At 45.0% G+C, this 22,091-nt stretch overlaps 1 protein-coding gene across 3 annotated transcripts in view; it reads right to left on the reverse strand.

The window, feature by feature from the left end:
• LOC100758335 (solute carrier family 28 member 3) overlaps positions 1-22,091 on the reverse strand; it is a gene marked incomplete at its 3' end in the record, with an annotated part of 38,982 nt that overhangs the window by 12,650 nt on the left and 4,241 nt on the right. Inside the window, 10 exon segments of one of the 3 annotated variants that reach the window (XM_035443016.1) lie at positions 618-698; positions 2,106-2,186; positions 2,965-3,042; positions 3,766-3,879; positions 6,267-6,411; positions 8,543-8,732; positions 10,584-10,675; positions 12,656-12,744; positions 15,533-15,622; positions 16,593-16,724. In XM_035443016.1, the coding sequence (XP_035298907.1) occupies positions 618-698; positions 2,106-2,186; positions 2,965-3,042; positions 3,766-3,879; positions 6,267-6,411; positions 8,543-8,732; positions 10,584-10,653 (759 nt within the window). 3 annotated transcript variants of the gene reach the window in all.

The raw sequence follows: 22,091 nt of genomic DNA on the forward strand, positions 1-22,091 counted from the left end.
TTCTGCAGGCTCAGTGGTGGTAGATGGCTGAACACCTGGGGATGTGGGGTCTGTTCGTGCTCCCATAAGACTGTTGGCAGTTGGCTTTTCTGTCTTCTTCATTGTCACAGGCATTGCAGTGAAGAATGTGAGGTTCCCTGTTCACTATCTGCAGTTCAAAGGCAGTGAAATCCATCTGAGATGAATAGCTACTAGCCTCTACAGAGCTGACCAAAGGCCTCAGTGGGTGAAAGTTTGTGGAGAATGTGTACATGAGAAGCCCCATAATTTCATAAAAATAATTCTGTTCTCTCTCTGAGCTTCCAATAACTCAATTCCATACTAACATAATCTCCCTCCCTTTCCCTTTCTACACACACACACACACACACACACACACACACACACACACACACGCACGCACGCACGCACGCACGCACGCACGCACGCACGCACGCACCACACCCATGCACGCACCCACCCACCCATGCACGCAATATTAGGAATTTCTTATTTTATGTTCTTCATTCTACCCTAAAGAGATGATGCACCCGTGAGCTCATCTTCATCTGTTTGGAAAGAGAGCCTTCCCATCAGCAACTGCTTGGCTTTGCTTCGTTTCTGTTATTACAACTTACTTGCCCAACAAATATGTTGCCAGCAGCAACTACAGACTCAATGGGAGATGACCCCATAGTGACAAGCATTAACCATCCAACCTAAAAGGAAGAAAAAGACAAAGTCAGCAAAGAACTATTTATATAGCAAAGATTTAGCAGTCAGCTAAAACTTGAATCTTAGTTAAGACACTGATGGCAGTGTCTTAGTTAAGACTGATGGCTGGTTGGTGATGCGTGAGTCTCAATCATTGTATCTGCTTTTGAGCAGTATAGAAATGGTTTCTGTAGGTTAAATAAAATTAATGGATAAATAATTGCTTCCACTGACAGAAAGCTTTTCTGTGGTCTAAGAACAACTATGAGCCACAGACCTGAGACCCATCTATTCTTGACTCTTTGGAGCAGACGCTGCTATTCCTTGTATTACAGAAGAGGAAACTAAGGCACAGAGCAGTTGCTCAAAGCCAGCCCACAGGAAATACTAAGATGGGTGTGGCTTATGGTGTTTCCCTACTTAATTCAAATGAACATGTTTTGGGGGGGTTCCACTTTTGTAATGGTTTTGTGGGATAGTTAGATCCAGAGAGGCCCCCCAAATGTCTACATATTAAAGGTCTGGTCCTCAGCCACAGTGTTACTAGGAAGTGGTGCCTTTAAGGGGTAAAGCCTAATGGGAGGGGTAAATCCATGAGGACATTTGGGGACTCAGTTGGGTGAGTTTTGCTCTGTTTTGCTTTCTAGGCACAAGGCCAGCATTTTGTTCTGCCTAACACCCCTTCCTTATTTTATTTATGTGTGTATGTTTTTGTGTGGCTGTGGGCCATATGTGTGTAGGTGCCTACAAAGGCCAGGAGAGGAGATCAGTGGAGCTGATTGTAAGCCCCTAGTTGTGAGTGATGGGAACCAAACTCAGATAGAGCAGAAAATGTTCTTAACAATCGGGCCATCTCTCTAGCCCTTGTGTAGTAATGACAATGAGGACTCGATTATTGGGGCATCAAGAAGATGACTAACTTGCTTGAAAAAATTCTATGCTTATAAAACTCTCTCTAGAGAGAAAACGGCTTATTTTTGTTTCTATTTATGCACCACCTTAAGGCCTGGAGGACCTTTGGTACCCCAGTGGGAAGCTGTGACTATGGACCTATGTAGGAACTGCGAGGCACTGGCAGCACTGCTTCCCTGGGCAGGGATCTGGCCTCTGTTCCCTCGCTGCAGAAGCAACTTCTGTGGTTTTATGGAGACATCCAGTGAGTTGCAAGTTGAAGTCTATTTGAAGGTTCCTGAGATAAAATCCTTGATATGGGCACACAAAGGATTGTGATGGGATCTAGGAACTTAGATGGAGGCCCAGGAGTCTTTGTAGAAAGAATCAGAAGAGTTGTCAGCACCTGAATAACAGGGTTAGGACTTTGGATCTAAACTAACTCTACATCAGACAAGGGTACACAGAAAGTCTGAGTTCTAGAGAGAGGGGGGTCATTACAAAGCGCCTTAGTCCAGTACCTTTCGGATCACCCATTGCATCAGTCCCACGTAGTAGAGCACGGACATCACAGTGCTGAAGAAAACCACGATCGGCAGGATCTAAGGATGGGGTGGGGGCACAAACGAGGTCACCGGTCAGTGCCAAAAGTACCATGAGTTTCCTATAGGCTTCCCCTCCTCCCTCTTGGCCCTAGAAGCATCGTAATAGAAGCAAAGTCCCTCTGAGCTGAAGACTGCTTCCATCAAGCAGCTGCCCTCTCGACAGCCTCCGACTCTTTAATGAGCTGGTTTGAGTGTGTCTCCTAAAGTCCATGGGGGTGAATATTTAAATATCTCCTAAATCCAGTGGGTATCTGTCTGGGATGGAATCTTTGGGAAGTAATTAAAATTGGAGGAAGTCAGGGGCTGGAGAGATGGCTCGGTAGTTAAGAGCTTTTGCTGCTCTTCCAGAGGACACAGTTTCAGTTCCTGGCACCCACATGGCAACTTACAAATGCCTGTGACTCCAGTTCCATGAGAGTTAATGTCCACTTTGGGTCTCTGTGGGCACTGTGTGCATGTTATGTATATACATACATGCAAACAAAACACTCATACCCATTAAATGAAATAAATCAAGAAAAAAGATTAGAACTCATTAAAATCAATGCCCATAACAGAAGTAATGGCTCCCTTCTTGGAGCCTGCCCCTGCCCACCCTCCCTTCCCCTCCCCCAATGTTACACAGCTAATTGGTCAGAGGCCAGATGCCAGGAAAATTTGTGCAAGATCTAATTTAGAAAAATCTATTAATAATGCCCCTAAAAACACATTTTGTCTCAGCATTAGTGTTCTTTTTCCTTTTTACAGGCAAGCACAAAAAGGCGTCTGAAATTACCTTAAATGCGAAGAAGTGGTCTGTGTACTTCTCACCGAAGACAAACATAGCTCCAGTATCAGTGTACTCCAGAAAAGTCTGAGAGAGAGAGAGAGAGAGAGAGAGAGAGAGAGAGAGAGAGAGAGAGAGAGAGAGGCCATTGCAAATTATGAACCAGTACTACAGGCTACAGACAAACCTGACTCCCTGCAGAGGATGTATGAGGGCCAGCAAACTCACTAAGCAGACTTGGAAAGTTAATATTCTCAGCATTGCTCCTCCAGTGAATGTTATGAATGACTTGTTCTGACTGGGTTCATCGGCTCCCATAAGCCATGGGTGCTATATGAGGATGACCCTAGTTACCACCAGATGCAGAGGAAGGCCTGTTCTCTATTTTGGGGAACTATCTCAGAAGTGTGGCACCCCTAGGGCAGGATGATGGGCCAATAGGAATAAGGGCCTGATCACAGATGACACAGGTGGGGGACAGTGGCTTAATCAGCTAGATAGATGAACATATTTGACACAAGCAGCAAGCCTAATTGGTGCTATGAAATTAAAATAAGGGCATAATATTACAGATAAATTACCTACTAAAAAACATCCCGAGGGCTACATCCAAATATTAAAAGTAGAAGAATGCAAAGAATTTGTGTGTGCGTGCGTGTGTGTGTGTGTGTGTGTGTGTGTGTGTGTGTGTGTGTGTGTGTGTGTGTGTGTGTGTAGGCTCTGGTTGGCTTCTCACTTGCCTTGTAGTCAAGGCCGGATTTGAATTCCTGACCTGTTCCAGCTCACCCAGCTGAATTTTGAACTGCTCACCTGAACTTGTCTTCCCAGCCAATCAAAAGCAATAAATCCAGGATTAGTCCTCAGAATTAAGAGCCCAAGAAGAAACTGTAATCCAATTCCCCAAAAGACAGGCCTCCAGTAAACCTGCACAGAAAGATGGAGCTTGTTAAATATTGTGCTAACTTCACCATTGTAATGAGGCATAAATGAACAGCAAACTATTGGGCACTCAGAGACTAAGCTTTCAGAAATGGCAACAGACCCCTTTTGTTTGTAGTTACCTTTTTAGGAAGTTAATGGTGACCTCAACGTAGATATCCAAGAGGCCACTGTCCCCTTAGGAGCATTTTCGCATGTGGCTGGGGGAGCCCACACAGCCAGGAGCAGAGGGCTTTTCCCAATTGGTTAAATATGTTCTTTTCATACACGCACATAGTCATGCTGGTTACCTCACTCGCTAACCTTGCCTCTCTCTCCCACCTGGTCTATCCTGCTTATCCTTATAGATCTCTTTCTCACACTCCTGTCTATTTGCTTTGTTTCATAACTCACTGAGTTTAAACGGGGTCATCTGTGTGACCATGAACTTGGGTTCAGCAGTGGACACACAAATGAGGACAATGACCTTGACTCTGCCAGGACTTATGAGTAGTCTATAATAATTCTGTGACTGTTGGTTTTAATCATGAATTTGACACACATATAACTATCTGGGAAGAGTCTCAATGAAGGAACAAGTTGACTGGTGGCTGTATTCTTTAGGGGCTATCTTTATTACATTAATTGAAGTGGGGAGATTTTGCCTACCGTGGGTGGCACCATTCCCTACACAGGCTCTCCTGAACTGTGTAAGGGTAGAGAAGGGAACTGAGCTCAAGCATGGATCCACTGATTGCTCTCTGCTCTTGACTGTGAATAATATGACTAGCTGCTTCATGTTCCTGCCACTTTAATTTTCCCACAATGATGGAATTGTGAACAAAAAAAAAGCCCCTTTCTTCCTGAAGTTAATTTTGTTGGGGTGTTTTGTCAAAGCAACAAGAAATGAAACTAAGATAGGCCCTGTACAAGTAAACTCAACGCAATGGTTGTGTCATGCATAGGACGGCATTTCAAAGCCCTTCTCCCTATCTCTGGGTCCTCCATTCTTCTTACACCCTCTTCCACAGTGTCTCCTGAGCCTCGGAGGGGATGTTATAATTTTATGTCTTATTTAGAGTTGGGCACTCAGCCATGGCTTATTCACAGTGCCATGCAGCTGCAAGTCTGCATTCACCCAGCACTCAACACCAAGAGAGACTTCAGAGAACCTTTAGATAAAACTGTTCTGTAGTATGTATGCATGTATATATGTATGTGTGCATGTATGCATGTATGTATGTGTGCATGTATATATGTATGTGTACATATATCAGGGCTGCATCCACTCTTTATAAGCCTTGGTGCAAAATCTGAGAAAGTCTGTAGCTAAGAAGTCCTGAGAAATGACTTGGACACAGAGCATCGTGTCTGAGACACAAATTGTAAATGTTACATGTACAATTATTTCTCCACTTGGAAAATGGAAAGGTAGAAATTGATTTTTCTGTGTTCAAAGCTTGTTTATCTGACAATTTATAAGTGAATTAGATGAAATTTGGCCCAGCTGAGAGACTCTTGTTCCACAATAAAGGGAGCAATGGCCTCTAATGCAGACCTAGGATGACAAGAAATGGACTGTCATCTACATTTATCTCAGAGCAGAAATGAGTGACCTAAAAACTTGGGACTGATGGCACAGAGAATGGAGTTGGTCATCTGAGCAGGGCAAATAATTTTCGTTGTATTAGGTCAACTTGGTCTCTGATGACTGCTTTCTCTGTGGGTCATCCTTTTAGCCAGAAAGGACTTCTGCAGCTTGCATTGTGATTTGCAGGCAAAAGCTTTTAGTCTTAGAATTCATACCCATCTCATGGGCTGTAGGCTGATTTTAAAAAAAGGGGGGGGATGAGAATTAGATACAACAGGTTAAGAGTATGTAAGGAAAACTTTTGAGAATGAAAAAGCCCAAATCATAAACAGAACTTTTGTAAAGCACAGGATTGAAGGCTGGGGACATAGCTCTGTTGGCAGATGGCTTAGTTAGCATGGGCTAACCCTTCCATTCCACCCCCAGACCCCTGTACTGAACTGGACGCTGTAGCAGCCGCTTTGAATTCCAGCACTGAGGAAGCGGGAGGATCAGAAGCTCAACGTTACCCTTGAGAGTTTAGGGCTAGCCTGGGTTATGTAAATTCCCGTTTCAAAACTAAAGGAGTGCAGGATTGAATATAAAATGGATCAAAGGGAATGACTTTTCCTGTGTGTTTAACAGTAAGGGAATGCTCCACTTGTGTAGCTGGAAATTACTGGAAATAAAACAGCTCAGACAAGCACCCTGGCCACCTTAAGGACTCACATGAGGGAAGAAAAATTTGTATTGTTAGATTCCTTCCCAGTCACTACTTTGGAGTCTTCCGCATCCACTCTCCCCATGACCAGTCTGCACTTACTCTGGTTGGATGTTTGGAAAAGAGAAACAACAGTACGATGTACAGTATGAGTCCTCCAAAGGACACCAGCTGCTGCTTGCCCAGCCTGGCGGTGTCAAGGATCAACCAGAAAATAACCACCAGGACCAGTGAGCTCCACATCACCCTGTGAGAACGGAAGGAAGGAGCTGCTGTCGTTTATTCTGACAACTTGAGTAGCACGATGAGGCTTACGCTAACAAATGAAAATGGATAACGAGACAACACGCCACAGAACCAGGAAGCTGTGCCTCCCTCAGTTGTGGCTATAGTGACACACGTCCCTCTTACCTTCTCACTCAGGCTCTCACAAGTGCAAAGATACACACACAAACACCACAGAGGAGAGTGGGTGTTTGTACAGGAGTCTGGCCTCCGTTTAAAGGGTCTTTGAGAGACATGTCTTCCTGTCTCTTTTGGGATGGGTGTTGCCTTCCTCCCTTCATGAGAGAACATACTTTCTGTATTTAGGGGACCTCAGCAGAGCCGAATCAGACTTTGGGTCCTATTTTCCTGCACAAGAGCCTGGTGGACATGACAGGTGACTCATGGCTCCAATGGCACTGAGAAAGGCTCTGTGTGGGGAGTGTCTGTCTGTCCTCATGAACTAGACCCAAGAGGGGTGTGGGGAGTGTCTATCCTCATGAACCAGACCTAAGAGGGGTGAAGTGTCCAGGGTAGCCCATGAAGTTCTCAATGGAGAGAACCTGTCCTGTGAACTACCCAATAGGGTCATCTCTAAGGAGAGGAGATCCCACAGTGAGAAGTCCAAGAAAGGCCCAGGGGGTCATTGTAGGATGTGGATTCCTTTAAGGGGGAGTCTGGTCCCCAGGAGCCAGTCCTGTTCCTAGCGCCAGAAGTCCCTTCCCGAGTCAGAGATACCATGCCCTCATCTTGGTATTGGCTTTGAGGCCACGGGGAGAAAGAAAAGACAGGGCATTTGTCTGCCTCTTCTTCAGTCAGGATGGAAGGAACATCTCAAACTGGAACTGGACCTGTAGTCATGGGGTCATTAGCTAAGGGTAAACAGAGAGGTCATTTACTTTTGCATTTTTGTATAACATGGAAGATAGATATTTCCCACTAAATAAAATGGGATAAGGGAACAACAAATGTCATGATTTTAGTACATGGCGTACACACACACACAAAAAATGTGTGCTAGTTCTTCAGCATCAAGGGGACTTTTAGAGACCTAGGTTTTTTGTTTTTTTCTTTGTTTGGTTTTGGTTTTTTTGACACAGGGGTTTCTCTGTGTAGAACTGACTGTCCCAGAAATCACTTTGTCAGGCTGGCTTTGGGCTCAGAGATCTGCCTGCCTCTGCCTTCAAAGTGCTGGGATTAAAATTGTGTGCCACCACTGCCTAGCAAGATCTAGTTTTTAAAGAGCAAAAGGCATAGAAAGAAATGAGAGGAAATGAAAATCTAATCTAAAAATTATTGAATTCAATAGCCAATAAATGGGACACTAGTTGGTCCAACTTAATATTGAAAACACACACACACACACACACACACACACACACACACACACACACACACACACACAAAACCCCAAACAAGGCCCTGAGTTATCATTTCACCTTGGTTTTCATTTCCTATTTGAAAACTATAGGTAAATAAACCAGTAATAATAAATAATAAGTGAAATAAAACATATTCAAGATTGAATGTAATCCATGATTTCTGTTTTGTAAGAGGATTTAATGAGATTATGCAGAACTATATACTTAAGGGGAAAGGTTTGAAAAATGCAAGCTCACATTTCTAGCCATCTTTTTTGTTTTGTACTTATAAACCGATCTTTAAATCAGCACTGCAAACAGATGGCCCTGTGCAGCTCTTCTCTGACCTCAGGCAAGACAGACATTACAGGCCGATCATGATCTCATTCTACCGGACAAGGTGGAAAGAGAGCTAAAGCCATCCCTGCAAAACTAAAACGTTGCATTGTCCTGTATTCTTGGCTGAATTTTAATTAGATATCTAGGTGTCCCTCTAACACAGACATCAGGGTAAGCAGATGGTCTCTGGACATTGGATCAAGGGGCTTGCTGACACACTTGGATAACTTCCACAGGACCCTGGTTGGTCTTCACTTCTTGTTTGTCAAATGGAGGCATTTGACAACTGCTCCCGGGGTTATTTCTAGCATCAATATCTCACAAATGAGGATGGAATTTTAGAATACATTTTCCCAACAGTGTCAGAGAGAGCCAACATTCCTCCACTGCAGTAAGGGGAAAATTGGTTTTTACCATTTCAGCCAGAACCAATGCCTGTTGAGAAGCCTTCTGCATGGAGATAGGAACTCATCGATTCGATGCTCATATTTGGCCATCAAGTGATCCCAGATAACAAAGAAGATGGTAACCACGGTGATCACAAATAGAGGAAGGGCTCTGTGGAAGTTTAGTACACAGGCTGCAATCACCAGAGCCAGGAAACCTGTCCAGGAGGCAAATTCAGATGGTTACAGGCCGATCATGATCTCATTCTACCGGACAAGGTGGAAAGAGAGCTAAAGCCATCCCTGCAAAACTAAAACGTTGCATTGTCCTGTATTCTTGGCTGAATTTTAATTAGATATCTAGGTGTCCCTCTAACACAGACATCAGGGTTAATATTACCAAACCAGGGGTCCTGGGCTTCAAGTCTGGGTCTGACTTAGATGAGGGATGGCTTAATCAAGCACCCATTGGTACAGTTACAGGTAGAGGTACAGGTACAGACTTCTTTATCTGAGCCTTCTGCTTTTCTTTCAAACAAGTTCCTAAGATTCACCATGACGGAGAAAGGATGGTGTTTGTTGTCTGTTTTTTCTCTTTTACAGCACCTTCTCAGTTCTTCAAACCTGAAACTTGGTCATTGTTTCTCCATTTAAAGAACAGGTTCCAGGATAAGAATACTAGGTGTAGTGGGTGTACACCTTTAATCCCAGTACTTGGGAGACAGAGATAGGCAGATCTCTGTGAGTTCAAGGCCAGCCTGGTCTACATAATGAGTTCCAGGACTCCAAAGGTTATGCAGTGAGACCCTGTCTCAATAAAATAAAATAGAAGTTTCTTATTCTAAAACCTCAACAAACAATGGCCCACAGGTTAAGTCTGACTTGTTACTAGGAAGGTGGCAAACTCAGTGGCATTTGCTGTGTGTACTTGTTCCCTCCAATGAAGTCGTATTGCAATGCAGCTATGCCTTTCTACTGACTTATTGTCTGCAGTTGTATTTTTGTTACAATGGCAAGGTTGAAGGTACAAAATGCCAGACCTAGAAACTCTGGCCTTCTAGAGGGAAGATAACCAACCCTTACTATTCCTGTTCCAGCTGTTTGAACATCAGCACAACTCTTGGCTTTGGCAGTATAGCATTCTTATACAAATGCCTATGGGCTCATGAGAAGGTTTATATTTTGTAGACAATGGTTTTTTGGCAATGAACTTTGAAGACTTTTGTTTTGGGAAGACAAAAAAAGCAAACAAACAACAACAACAACAAAAGGTGCATTCTCATTAGGTTAAAGTATGGGCTAAGGTCCTGGGTTTTACCCTGTGTTCATTCCTATAACTAATTTTTGTTGTTGTTTAACCTTGCGTTCATTGCAAAGTCTGCCAGCTGCCTAAGGAGTCTGGATTTGCCTTAGCCAATGTGCTTCCTGTAAAACTGTCACAATAACAAGGGCTCTGTGAGTCCACCAATAAGATAGTGCTGTGGTTTGAATGTATTCCCCTCAAGTCTGTGTGTTGGAAACTTAATCCCCACATTTACATAGTGACAGTAGCCGAGATGGGCCTTCAAGAGTAATGGGAATTGGATGAGGTCCCGAGGGTGGAGCCACCATGATGTTACTAGTGGCTTTGTAAAGAGAAATAGAGACATGGGTCACGTGTGTTATCTCATGCTGCAAAGCTCCCTCCTTGGCATGATGGGGTAGGAGGCCCTCACCAGTGCTGGCACCTTGACCCCTGGACTCTGTTCCAGGACCTGGAAACCTCTGCGATTGAGTACCATAGTATCCAGTTATAGCAACAGAAAATGGCTAAGGCGGCAGGTGACTCAAAAACAAAACAAAACAAAACAAAAAACCCAAAAACGAAAACAAAACCAAACTTCTGGTTGGTTTTATGAACAAGGCAGGCAAGCAATCTGTGTAGGCTTTCCCTTCTGGGGCTTGTTGATTGACTTCACCACTTCCCTGGGTGAGTCTGTGAGGTCCAGGGGAAGGGGTGATCTCTCTCTTTACACAGAAGGTAACACTTAAAACAGACAACAGCATTCCCACAGCCCTTTGGTACTCACCAGTCAATAAAATGCCTCCGATGATGCGTCGGAGAATGATCCTGTGCTTTCTACAAAACTCACAAATCATATCATACTTTCTTTCCAAACACCTGCAACATAAAAGCAAAAGACCCACAGGGTAAACACCCAAACACGAGATTGCTGGGTGCGAAGCCTGGGCTAGGCTTTGTAAGCAATGGAAACAGGTTTCTGAAGCCATGTCTCAAAGCAGGAATGAAACATCAGTTTTAGATGGACATTGGCCATAACATGGATTAACCATTGGATGAGTGTGCCAAGCTCTGTGGACAGAATGGGGGCGGGTGACCATTATATACCACCAGATATATAATAACCAATAAACCACAGCAAGGGCAAAGGCGGGGCTTCAGACTAGAAGACACACGTGATACCATTACTGTTGGAAGTGTTCATGATTAGGAGTACGTGTGAAAACCTGTGCTGAGAATCTGAAAGGCTACTCTAGAAGATACTGGGTGAATCAAAGTGTGGTAAAGACTAAGTTTCTCAGGGTCTAGTTCATGAAAAGCTAATAATGCATTACCTTCAGTGGAGGAGACAGTGGTTTGTTTTGTTTTAAAACTGGTCCTGAGTACTGGTAAAGAGCCACTTTTAACAGACCATCCATCCGCTGTGCATTGACTTTATCAGACTTTCAGTGGCAGAGAACGTGTGTAATTTGTTATAGCAATCTGACCCTATAATGCAAAGTTGTTGGTGTAGAGGACACTTGATTCGTTTGGTTCTCCAGGCTGAACCATTCTCAACCCACTGGTGATTGCTTCAGTGCTATGAGCATCAGTGAAGCCCAGGGACATGTGACTTCTCAAGTGCTGTGTCCAGCCCCCTGGACCAGAGCCTCCTGGAGTAAATGAAGGATGGAGCTTGGCAAATGTTCTTGGTGGAGCATGTGTCTCAAGATCTGACAGCCCTGATTCTAACTGGTGAGGGAGACATTGTCCTGAGGCATAAGAATTAAAGTCCCTCAGGAGCTGGATGCTCGGTGGTGAGGAGAGCACACTACTCCCAAAGACAACCTGGGGGTGGCTCCTGGCACCCACCCACACGGTGGCTCACAGCCATCTATCGTTCTAGCTTCAAGGGAGCTAATGGCCTCTTCTGGCCTCCACTGGCACCAGGTACATACATAGTGCACAGACACACTTACACTAAAAATAGGGAAATATTTAAAAGTTCTTTAGAGATAAAGAAATTTAAATAAAATTTTACATAGGGATTTAGAAAATGGACCCACGTATTATGGTACAGGTCTGAAGTACCAGGCTCTCAAGTGGACCAACTTTGGGTAGGTTACTTTTTCAAGCTTCATTTTACTAATCCAAATTAAGATAATAATACTGCCTCAACCGAGAATGGTGGTTCACACCCATAACCCTAGCATTTGAGAGCAGGCAAGAGGATGGTAATGGCAAATTCAAGGTTACACCTGCTGTCTCTCCTGTCTGAGGTGATTATCAAAACTTGGACTGATTTAAAGGCTACAAGATAAGAAAAGCAACAGTTTAAAAATTTTCACTCCGTTTCTCTATTTTGTGTGTATATGTGTGACACGGAACAAATGTGGAAGTCTGAGGACAACTTTCAGTAGTTGGTCCTCTCCTTCCAGCAGGTAGGTCCTGGGGGTTGCAGACAGATCACCAGGCTTGGGAGCAGGTGCCTTTACCCACTGAGCCAAGGCCCTGGACTAGTTGCCCGAGATTTAATGTGGGTTTCAAGAAATCAATTGCTATTGATTGATATGGAGAGGATGAATTGACTCCTTGTGTGTGGGTTGGAGCCATTCGTTAGTAATTTATACCTTTAATGAGAAGACTGTCCTGGGTAAACACAAAAACAAACTCTGGGTTCCTCAAGCAACCTCTTTTTGACCTGACTGCATCTATCATTCCCAAAGGCCATTAATTTTTTTTCCAAGTGGTGATGGGGTGGGGTGACAGTTTCCAATGAGGCCTAGTGAAGTAATTGAGAAGTGAATAAAACAGAGTGCACCACACGGAAAGAAATGCACAGGGGGTAGATGTGCTGTGTCCCTGGCTTAAGAACTGTACCCTTTTTGATGGTCATCCTGGTCATCACCCTCCACGTCTTCTTTGTTTCCTGGAGACGACTCCTCCTCAATCGTGATCTGCCTGTCACCCTGGCGATCAAACATTGGAGCAGAGAGAACAATGAGAATCTGGGCACCATGGACCCTGGGCTCCTCAGCTCAGCATTCAGGCAAGAATGTTCAACCGTCCTTTTAAAATTATTGTGCAAGAAACGACTCCCCTTATCTACTGCACGGACATCTTATAATCAAAAGAAGCTCAGGATCACACATGTGACCCCTCTCCTCCTAGAGGAGCCTCAGGCAACACGCCCCACACCATCACCACCTCTTTTGTTTTTAGAAAAGCAGAACATGCTTGCATTTCTGATCTTGTTCTTGTTTCTTCTGTGACCACTCAACAGCAGACGCAACTCTGGTTTGAGGAAGGGCTAAATGAAGTTAGTATCCAGGCTGTGTAATTCTCCTCTACACTGAACCAGCTCATCGCTGGAGTGCTGAAACCAAACCAAGGTTTGGCTTGCAGATATGAATAGCTGCCTCATCCTTCAAGAGCTGACAGACGCCCCTCAGGATCACAGGAGCGTTGTCCTCGTCCTGATGACTTAAGTGTCACGTGCAGCTGAGCCACTTTCCGTGGACAGTTTTTCTGGAAACAGTGTGAGCTTTCTCCCAAATATCCATGACCTATCCTGCTCCCAGAATATCTCCCTCTCTCCGTTCCACAATGTGTCTCCAGCTGGTGCAGTTGGCCGCTGTAGCTGGTTGGATTTGCACATTGGCTCTCTCTGGACATACGCTGGCAAGTATAACACCGGGGCTTCTGCTCGCTGCCACACACAGAGTGGCCTTTTGCCCTCTGCACTTAAAATGGAGATAGATCACTTCTGACCCAGAAAGACACCAAGGTCACATAACTCATCCAGGAGTATTCCCCTTCTGCCTCCTGTCACCTTTGTTTCCAGAGTGGTCCTCAGGCACTAGGAAGGCATGAACCACAGGAAGACAGGCTGGGTCCAACCGAGTTCCAGGTACCACAGTCGGCCATTTATGTCTTCTTTTAAAGATAGGTTTACTTATTTTTATTTTATGTGTAGAAATGTCTGCCTGTCTGTGTATGCACCACATGCATGCAGTGCTCACAGAGGCCAAAAGGGGGTGTCAGATCCTATGGAACTGAAGTTATTGATGGTTGTGAGCTGTCATGTGGGTGCTGGAAATGGCAACCAGGTACTCTCTGCAAGAGCAGCCAGTGCTCTTAACAGCTGAGCCATCTCTCCAGCCCCTTATCTGTCAGTCTACCTGACATCTAGCTTGGCCCATAACTTGGTAAATATTTGATTTAAATGATCATGGTGTTCTGTTGTCAACGTGTCCCAAGCTACCTGACACCTATGGGATGCTTCTGTTATTAAGATGGACACCAAAATTATCCTTAACCTCTCCTATCAGGCTATTTCATTTTGTGGGTTTTATTCCTGTAGAGAACCCCAACTGACACAAGGGTCATTTTCTGGAGGGCTCCATCTATGTTTGGATAAATGGATAACAGTGGGCCTTCACAGTTGTTGTGTTGTACAGAATGGCTTTAGTGCTGTAAAATTCCCGATGCTCACCCCCACTTTCTCTCTAAACCCTGAAAACCACTATCCCTTAACTCCTCTGTGGCTTTGCCATTTCTAGGAAGATGCCATTGGGTGTGGTGTGGGGGTGTTCCTGTCTTAAACTCGACTCTTTCACTCTGCATTTACAGCTCCTCTAGGTCTTTTCATAACCTTTTCCATAACTTCCTCATTTGTTTCTAGTGCTGGAAAACCATGGAATTATCTGGCTGGACCACCGTTTATCAGATTTACTGATGGGTGTCTGGCTGCTTCCAAGGTTTGCCCATTATGAATAAAAACTGCTGTAAGCATCTGGGGGCGGTTTTCATGTGGATGAGTTTGTTTGCTGGGGGACATGTGTTGACGAAAACTTTGCACAATATATTAAATAAGTAGTAAGTAAGATGAAGACTGTGATCCTAAAATCGACATGCACAAGGGTGTATTTGCATAAACATACGCTACGTTCCAAGACACACCAAGTCTCTCACCTTGGATGAAAAACCAACTTTCATCTTCCAGTTTTGCTACAATATTTTTTTCCAGTTTTAGGTACTCAGGATTATTTTTCAAGGGTGATCTCCATGAGTAATTATTTACTTACCTTTTTTTTTTTTTTTTTTTTTAGCAACAGAAGAAATTCTACCTAATTCTAACAACACAGAGCTTCTTGCCAGATGGGGTGCCCATGCCTGTCATCCCACCACTGGGAATCGTGAAGTCAGAGGACCAGGAGTTCAAGGTCATCCTCCTTTGCATACTGAGTTTGAAGCTAGCTTGGGTCACATGAGACCTTGTCGCCCCCAAACAAACAATAATTAGAAAAAAAACCCCAAAATAACAACAATAAAATAAAAACAATAAAGCCCAACTCCAAACAAAAAGACTTGACAAGCTAAAGTCCTGTGAGGGACTCTTGGGCTCCACGGAAACAAGGGAGGGGCATCTCACATATCCCTCACCCTAACATTCTGGTGTTTTTCTTTTTCTGCCAGGAGGTCTCACCCCAGGCTGGCCCTGATCCTGCCTCTGCCCTCTGAGTAACTGGGGCTACAAGGATGACCTGCCATGCTGGCCCAAGACTGGGCTTTTTGCCTGGGGCTGTTTTCTCTTTCAGGGAACTCTGAGACGGTAAAAGTGAAATCTTGTTGTTAGGGTATGTATGCTTTCTGGACTACTCTGCCTTAGACACACTAAGCACACTCCATTCACAGGCAGCAGTGTCACCATGGCAACAGTTCCTCAACTGTCGTCTTCCACATCTGCAGGCTCACCTGTTTGGCATTTCCTTGTTCCCCGCTCTGTAAAACTCTGCTCCTGACTGTGCTGTTTCCTGGTGAGTCCTGCTCTTCAAGGTCTTCATCCTGAGAACAAAGCAGAATGAAAAAATACGGAGTCAGAGCCCAAACACAACTGTCCTTCAGTGAAGATTCCAGGAAGGGTTGTGAAATGTGGCAGGAGGTGAGCTTCGGTGTTCCCATGAGGCACCCGATTCGAGGAACTGCCAGGGACCCCTGGGCTCCTAAGGAAACAGATGGATTCTGCTTTGTTTTGCTCAGAAGGGAAAGATCCATACGCTGCACATTGAGCAATGACAACAGCTTCCCATCTTCCACCCTGATGGCAGAGCCAGTACCAGGGGACCTGGGTGGAGACCTAACCTAGGGCAAGTCAGTCACCTAGGTGAGGGACCACCCCTCAGGAAGGCAGACACACCTTTAAGTCACGCTCAAGTGATGGGAGAAATAACTATCCCATTAAGACAATGTACCTTTCCTTCCCAGAATTCCTGGCCCTAGTGTGGACACTATACATGAGCTCCAACCCTGCAGCTTCCTAAGTATGGTAATTCTGAGAGGCAAAACCGTCCCTTTCTTCCCATCTCTTTTCTGCCATGATTTCCCTAACACATTGGGTTTCTTCCTCTAAAGTTTCCTTCTCTGCAGTGTGGCTGCTTGTCCAAATGCTGCTCATCTCCATTTCCTTAAACTCAACTGGCATGGCTTCTCTCTCTCCTGGGTAGATGCCAAGATTTACTGCTCCATGTCCCAGGTCCCAGGGCTTCAATTTTAAACTCTAATAAAACTGTCCTAGTGTCTGTTCTTAAATAGTTCTCTTTCTCTCCCTGTCTCCCTCTCCCTCCCTCCCTCCCTCCCTCCCTCCTCCTCCTCCTCCCCTCCCTCCCCCTCCTCCTCCCTGTCTCCTCCCTCCCTCACTCTCCCTCTCTCCCGCCCTTCTTCCTCCTCCTCTGTTGTGTTTTTCAGATCTGTTCACATTATGTGGCCCTGGCTGGCCTGGAACTTACTTTATAGCCCAAGCTGACTTTGAACTCACAGAGATCTGCCTGCCTCTGTCTCTTGAGTGCCAGGATCAAAGGCGTCTGCTAACACTCCCATCTTGAAATTCTTGTAAGGAGACTAGGATGCCAAGAGGGCACCCCAATTTCCCTGTTTGTTCCCACATGTTTGGCGCCTCTGGTGGGGATCTCAGGAATGGCTGGTAGTGGCCAGGGAGGAAACGAAATGTGTGTATACAAAGAATGGCAAGAGGACAGAGCACCGATAGCCCTCTGGGGACTCTACTATTCTGCATTCGTGGTTCTTACATTTCCCTTAACATTAAGTTGAACACAGCAGGTTCCAGGATCCTGAATTACACGTGTGAATAAAATCAGGGTCCCTGATTTAAAGATGCAATAAGTGGGGTATAGGAGGGGAAGACTTCAACAGGGGCCCGAGGGAAGCACAGCTCATTCGGAGAGCAAGGGGAGAGCCTTCCTGCAGTACACTAACTTTCCCCTGGTCCCCGGGGTTTTATCTGCTTGGAGTTTCATGGTCATTGTTTTTTTATTTGTTACTGCGTGTGACACTTTTCAGGCCGTATCATTCTAAACTTCAGTTGTTTGTCCATACAACAGTTTTTCTTTCTGGCTACTTCCAGAACCCCGAGATTTTCTCACTGGAGGAACTTCAGTTTTCTTTTTAAAGCTTCAGCCTTTGCTGCTGATCACTCCTGCCACCTGCTGGCGGCATCTGAAATCTCTGCTGAAGGAAAGAGTCTGTGGGTGTCAATGATTGTGTCTGGGGGTGGTGTGCATGCTGCTTTGCACGCTCACAGAGGGAATCCTGAATGGGTTTTCCCTTGTGTGCAGGAACCGTTCTGTCCAGTGGCCTCACTCCTTGGTCTTTATATTTCTAGGAAGAAAAGTGCCTCCCACTCGAGGATTTAAAACTGAAATAAGGGGTAATTGTGGGTGTGGGTGGGTGGTGGGTGGTAGGTGGAAAATGACCAGCTTTTCTCTTTCTCTTTAAGTTGGAACTGTGGGTCATAATAGGCTTCTAGTCGCTTATTAGCCACCATTTCTTTCTGTCTGTTTAATAAGTCATATGACTGATACCTTTGTTTCTCATAACTACAAGCTTGCCTGTTCTCAGGGTAGAAACTTCCAGGACTCTGGGTGGGGAATCACATACGTGTTTCAAAGATATGAAGTGGGGGCTGAAAACACTCTTACATGTAAATAAAATTTAAAATGTATTTAAGATATTACAGATTTAATATCTCATTAAACATATTTCTGATAGAGCATATATCCATCTCTATTAACACTTGTACTGGCTGGCTTTGTGTGTCAACGTGACACAAGCTAGAGTCGTCAGAGAGGAAGGAGCCTCAGCTGAGGAAAGGCCTCCATGAGATCCAGGTGTAGGGCATTTTCTCAATTAGTGATCAGTGGGGGAGGGCCCAGCCCATGGTGGGTGCTGCCATCCCTGGACTGGTGGTCCTGGGTTCTATAAGAAAGCAGGATGAGCAAGCTGGGAGAGCCAGCCAGTGAGCATAGTCCCTCCATGGCCTCTGCATAGATCCTGCCTCAGGTTCCAGTTCTGCTTGAGTTCCTGTCCTGACTTCCTTTAGCAAGACCAGAGACATGAAAGTGTAAGGTGAATCTTTCCTTCCCAAGTTGCTTTTTGGTTATGATGTTTCATCGAGGCAATAAAACCCATAAGTAAGACAATAGTTAAAAATAAAAAAGGAACAACAATGGCACCAAAACTCCAAGCAAAAATCCCTGAGGTCCCGGGGAAAGCTAGTGTACTGAGGGAAGGCTCTCTCCTTTGTCTCAGAATGAGCGCTTCTTCCCTTAGGCCCATGTTAAAGACTTTTCCTATCCCCCACTTATGGCATCTTTAAATTAAGAAACATTTATTTAAAAAGTTTTCCAGGCATGGTAGCACACAGGGAGATAGAGACAGACAGGAGGATATCTATGAGTTCAAGGCCAGTCTAGTCTATGTAGTGAGTTCCAGGACAGCCAGGACTACATCATTAGATACTATTTAAAAAATGTATTTATCATCCATATGAGTGCTTTGCGTCATGTATGTGCGCAGTGCTCATGGAGGCCAGATCCCTGGAACTGGAGGTGCTGGATACGGAATGGTCCCACTGCAAGAGCAGCTATGGCCATAGCCCCTAAGACAAGTGATGCATCCGTGAACATAGGAGCCTTTCACTTTACTTGCACACAGTGGGAAATGTTGGTTGTGCTCGGGAGCCATCCAAACTAGAGTCTGGAAAGTAAATTAGTGTAAGAAGTCTAAGTGTGTCCTCCAGCAGAGGCTTCCGCCCTGTGGTCATTTGCACTGTGATCATTTAGAGTCTTAAACAATAAGTGAACAGTTTGAACATTCTTTTTAGTTGTCTAAAGGCCTATTTTATGGTTTCTTTAACAGGGTTGCTTTTTCCACTATATTTCCTAAGTCCTGGTTATGTTTATGTGAACTGCGTGGCTTCCAACGCCAGCGTGTTGCTGTACAGTGTCCACTTTGGGGCTCCACTCCACTCCACAGTTGGGACAGTGACTCCTAGACTCCACTCTCTGACATCAGCAGGCTCTCCAGGCAGGACCCGCTTTGGTTAACATGTTGAAGGGCTGGGCAGCCAGACAGGCATTAGTAGACCCTGTCCTCACCAGCAGCTTTAGGTTCCATCTCCCCCAGGCACAATAAGAAATGTGTGGTTAAGAACACTGGCTGCTATGGCAGAGAACCCGAGTTCAGTGTCCAGCAAACATACAGGAGCTCATGACCACCTGTAACTCCAGTTCCAAGGGATCTGACACCCTCTTCTGGCCTTTGTTGGCACCAAGCAGGTAAGTGTGCACAGACATACACTAAGGCAAATATTCATATAAATAAATTAAACCAAATTTTATATATGTTTTTTTGAGGCAGCTCTGGTTGTCTTGGAACTTGTTCTGCAGACCAGGCTGGCCTCCAACTCACAGAGATCTGCCTGCCTCTGCCTCCTGAGTGCTGGGACTAAAGGCATGCCCCACCACACTTGGCTTTTTTTTTATTAAATATATATTTTAAAAAATGAATCTGAGTTCTGCCTCTGGCCTTGGTGGGGAACCAACATTCTGCTGCCCTAAAAATAACAATCTATATCATGCCCCTCTCCCTTAAGAGCTAACCCAGCCGGATCTGCCAATCTCCTTGTTACATCCACCGATGTATTTGAAAAATGTGTTGGTTTATGACTGTGTTTGCTTTGTGACTATAAAAACTTGATGAAGCTTATCACATTGGAACATAGAGTTTGGGGTAATCTCAATCAGTGTTCCCAGGCTATTTGGATCCAGAATAAACAACCTCTTCCCATTTTGAGTGAAAGCTATTTTTTCCTTCTTTCTTCAATCTGAACTATTTCAAATGCCACTGCCATGAGAAACAAATACAAACAAGTCACTTGTGATGTCAACTTGATGGGACCTGCTGCCACCTGGAGACAATCTTCCAGGAGCGCCTGTGAGGGATGGTGCTGACCAGGTTGACTGAGGTGGGAGACCCACACTAACAGAGGACAGCACCATTCCCTGGTCATGGCTCTTGGGTTGCTTGAGAGGAAGGGAGTTGAGCACCAGTGTTCATGTCCTTGATGGTGGGTGTCATTCATGTGACCATTGACATTGAGCTCCTGCTGCCTTTCTGTCCCTGCCACATGGATGACAAACTCTGTGAGCCAAAGAAATCCTTTCCTTCCCTAAACTGCTTTCTTTGTTAGTTTTTGAGACAGGGTCTCTATGTAGCTCTGGCTGTCCTAGAACTCACTGTGTAGCCTGGCTGGCCTTGAACTCAGCCTCTCCCTCCTTGCTGGAATTAAAGGCATGTTCCACCAATGGGCCTAAATTGCTTTTGTCAGAGTATTTTATCATAGTGACAGAAAAAGGGATCAGTGTAAAAGATACCTGAGGACACTTGAGGAACAGTACTGAGAACAACCCACTGGGTGTTGTTGAACTGATGTGTGGTGTTGCTCTTCCTGGTGATAAAGGAAAGGAACCCAAAAGGAACTGCAGAGTGACCAATGGCAAAGTTGGACGTGACAGCTGTGGGCAAGCGTGGGTGGGGGCAGTAGTGTGTTTCGATCATGTGGAAGTGGTTAGCGACAAAGACCGGTCAGCGCCCTTTAAACCTTAGACCTTTCTCTTGGCTTATGACAAACCGTAGTCTCTCTGCACAAATTATTTCATCCATTCTCTCACAGTAAGAGACCTGAACAATCGTCAACATGGCCTCTAAAAGCTGAATGCACCGGGCAGAGGGATTCCTGAGCTCTTTGGAGCAGTGAGATCTTACTATGTAGTAAGCCCTTCGCTGGCCCCTTGAGGTCTGGCTTCTCCGCCGGAGCTGACTTAGACCCTTTGGAAGGTTCAGGAAGGCAGCCTTCCAGTTGGCCAGAGGAGGAGCCAGACTTGAGTAAGTGCCAGGTAGCAAATCCTCCTACCCTTTCCTGCTTTTTGCAACTTCCACACCTCTGACTGGGGCTGAGCCTCTCCCTGTTTCCTCATTCTTCCTCAGAAGGCTGACTTACCTCTGCAGAAACTGAAAGTTCCAGCTAGTTCACGGAGTGAATTTGGTCATCACTGATTTTTACTGTGTCCTTTGGGGGGGGGGGGGTTGTCCACAGCTCTAAACCCAGCCTCTCCATCTGACACCTGGAGGCAGAATCTCCCCTCCCCTCGCTGTCCACAAGACTGACTTGCCTAATCCCCACCCACGGACAGTTAGAAAAGACAATAGCCAAGATTCAGACTGTAGGGCAGGTGTAAATTAAGAGAACATTTCACTTCAAAAAGGAAAAGCTAAGCATAACCAGCTGATCACTAATGCTGCTTTACAAATGACCAAGGTAATTGTGTAGTGGTCGTATTGATTTGGGAGCAGCAACAGCTTTTAATTTTCAGAAATAAGAGATTTGTATCATCACTGGCTATGCTGTTGTCTGTAACACCCAGTACATGCCTATATTTTGAAACCCAAATAAATCTTCAACACACAGAACTCACACAAGAGAGACCTTGTCTCTAAAAGAACAAACAAAAATCCCAAACCAAACCAACCATCCAACTAAAGAAGCAAATCAACAACCCAACCCCCTAACCAACCAACCAAACAAACAAACAAATAACAAGAACAAATAAACCTTAAATACAAGAGGCTGCAGAGAGGGTCAGTGGTTAAGAGCACTGGCTGTTCTTGCAAAGGACCCGACTTCCATTCCAGCCATCCACACAGTAGCTCACAAACGCCTGTAATTCAAACTCTAGGGGACATGGCACCTTCTTCTGGCTTCTGTGGGGACCTTCACTCCTATGGCATAGACTCACACAAACACACATGACACATATGAATAAAGGTTAAAAATGGCCAGTTGTGGCAGCACAATTTCAGCACTCAGGAGGCAGAGACGTGTGGCTTTTAGGCCATCTAGGTCTACACAATGAGCTCCAGCCAGCCAGGGCTACATGGTGAGAACTTGTCTCAAAAA

The sequence above is a fragment of the Cricetulus griseus genome, chromosome 3 (genome assembly GCF_003668045.3).
Source record: "Cricetulus griseus strain 17A/GY chromosome 3, alternate assembly CriGri-PICRH-1.0, whole genome shotgun sequence".
In the NCBI taxonomy this organism is placed as follows: domain Eukaryota; kingdom Metazoa; phylum Chordata; class Mammalia; order Rodentia; family Cricetidae; genus Cricetulus; species Cricetulus griseus.